Source organism: Bubalus kerabau, chromosome 19 (assembly GCF_029407905.1).
Source record: "Bubalus kerabau isolate K-KA32 ecotype Philippines breed swamp buffalo chromosome 19, PCC_UOA_SB_1v2, whole genome shotgun sequence".
Classification (NCBI taxonomy): Eukaryota; Metazoa; Chordata; class Mammalia; order Artiodactyla; family Bovidae; genus Bubalus; species Bubalus kerabau.
This window is the reverse complement of record NC_073642.1, coordinates 2,053,197-2,055,643: the sequence shown is the minus strand read 5'-3', so window position 1 is coordinate 2,055,643 and position 2,447 is coordinate 2,053,197. Positions and strand designations below refer to the sequence as shown.

At 52.2% G+C, this 2,447-nt stretch overlaps 1 protein-coding gene across 1 annotated transcript; it reads left to right on the top strand.

Annotated features, from left to right (window-relative positions):
- The first annotated feature begins 300 nt into the window (after nucleotides 1–300).
- NDN (necdin, MAGE family member) lies at nucleotides 301–1,951 on the top strand. Its single transcript, XM_055555582.1, has one exon. The coding sequence runs from the start codon at nucleotides 419–421 to the stop codon at nucleotides 1,394–1,396; it is 978 nt and encodes a 325-aa protein (XP_055411557.1). The 5' UTR covers nucleotides 301–418; the 3' UTR covers nucleotides 1,397–1,951.
- The last annotated feature ends 496 nt before the right edge of the window (nucleotides 1,952–2,447 follow it).

Below are 2,447 nucleotides of genomic sequence, written 5' to 3'. Positions count from 1 at the left end.
AGCTTCAGCATCTCAGAAGCTTAAATTGCCATCTGTCCCTTAAACTTACTCCGTCTCCAGTGCTCACCCATCTCCCTCCCCTCCTCCTCAAGAACTCCTCCTTAGCCCTAACAGGACGCCTGGGGAGGGGGAGTGATCATTGAGGCCCATATTCTAGCGGACCCTCTATGCTTACTGGGGGCCTCCTAGCCCCCTCCTACAGCCCACCAGGAGCCCCGCCCGCCAACGCGACTGCCGGGCCCCAGGCGCGCGGACGCGCAGGCGCATTGGCCCGGCCCGCCGCCGCCCCGCCCTGCCTGGCCTCTGCGGAAGGCGCCGGGCGCAGCAATGCGCACTTCCTCTCCAGGAGTCGCGGAGGGAAAGCAGACTCGAAGAGCTCTTGGATTCGGCGGCCCTGCTCTTGCGAGACCGAACAGATATGTCCGAACAAAGTAAGGATGTGTGCGACCCCAACTTTGCAGCCAAGGCCTCCAACTCTGAGGTGCACAGCAGCCCCGGCATTCCCGGGGGGCCCTCTCCTCCAGGGTCTCAGGCCGCGACCCTCACTGAGCCGGAGAGCCCTCCCTTAAGCCCGCCTGATGCCCCTCTGGTCTCGCTGCCTCCCCAGGCTCCAGGCGAAGAGGGAGACCCGAAGGCCCTGCAGCAGGCCGCTGAGGAAGGCCGTCCCCACCAGGCCCCGAGCACAACTCAGCTCAGCCCGGCGCCCCCGGCCCCGGCCCAGCTGGTGCAGAAGGCACACGAGCTCATGTGGTACGTGCTGGTCAAGGACCAGAAAAGGATGATCATCTGGTTTCCAGACATGGTGAAGGATGTCATCGGCAGTTACAAGAAGTGGTGCAGAAGCATCCTTCGGCGCACCAGCCTCATCCTCGCACGCGTGTTCGGGCTGCACCTGAGGCTGACCAGCCTGCACACCATGGAGTTTTCGCTGGTCAAAGCTCTGGAGCCAGAGGAGTTGGACAGGGTCGCTCTGAGCAACCGCATGCCGATGACAGGCCTCCTACTGATGATCCTGAGCCTCATTTACGTGAAGGGTCGCGGCGCTCGAGAGAGTGCAGTCTGGAACGTGCTGCGCATCTTGGGGCTGAGGCCTTGGAAGAAACACTCCACCTTCGGAGACGTGAGAAAGCTTATCACCGAGGAGTTCGTCCAGCAGAACTATCTGAAGTACCAGCGCGTCCCCCATGTCGAGCCCCCTGAGTACGAGTTCTTCTGGGGCTCCCGTGCCAGCCGCGAAATCACCAAGATGCAGATCATGGAGTTCCTGGCCAGGGTCTTTAAGAAAAACCCCCAGGCCTGGCCTTCCCGCTACAGGGAGGCTCTGGAAGAGGCTAGAGCCCTGCGGGAGGCCCACCCCACTGCCCACTGCCCCCGCAACAGTGTCTCCGAGGACTAGCAAGGTCTGGAGGCAAATGGAAGTTTTCTGCCCCTCACCAGGGTGGAGGAGGGGTGGGAATGTGGGACATTAGAGTATTCAGGATCTACAGTGCAGTATTTCACGTGTAACTTTTAAGTTTTCCGTACAGTGCTTTTATACCTCTTAATGCAATGTTGTGTTCATTTCAGTAATATTAGTGTGTAGGATACATGCATGGTTGTTTGTAAGTAAGCTCAGTTGGTGCTTTCGCTTTTGTGCTACCTTTCTTGAATTTTTTGTACCAGAGACGTGCTAAACTTATACACTGAGACATTTTTCATATTCTTTTACGTGTGACGGAGGCTGTGTATTGGGGTAGATTGGTCTTGGAGAGTTTGGAAAAACTCCCCAGAAAAGCTGGCCTAAGCAAGAGAAAAGTTGACCCCTGTCTTTGTGCTCTGCCTGGGCACAAGAAACATCCCTGTGGAGTTTGGTAATGTGGACTGAAACAGACTCAATGTGGGCACACTTTACTAAACACAGATACAACCTCACCATGAGTAAACTTTAAACATTAAAGATTCTTGTGATACAGTCATTCATGGAAAAAGTGTACTTTATCTTCTTAACAGAATATTATGGGTTGGGAATGGGAATTACAAAGTATACAGATAATAACTATTTCATCTAATAGGATGGGGACGTGGCTCATAAATGTGTGAAGTGCATAGTTTTATTTTCAGAAAGGAATTCACAAGTTCATATCAAAGCTTTGACAAGTAGAAGTGCAAAAACCAACAAAGGGATCATAATCACATCACATAGAAATAACAAATGTTGATATTTAGAGTAATTGCCTCTATTATATTTTCCATATTTTTTTAAAAATAATAGCTGTCTTTTGTGGGCACTAAGAGAGGCATTGTACTAAACCCTGTACATATATTTTCTCTCTTTAATCCTCACAAGAGCCTTGTGAAGCAGGCACCATGGAGGAAATACAGGAATAAAGCAGATAATTAACTTTCCCTGGATCATAAAAGCTTCCTTGGAGGAGAGGCTTGGTTTTAGGGTTTGGACCCAGACTGAA

Bases quoted from the DNA above. Each gene is read 5' to 3' on its own strand.
- NDN (XM_055555582.1), top strand. From the start codon at position 419: ATGTCCGAACAAAGTAAGGATGTGTGCGACCCCAACTTTGCAGCCAAG.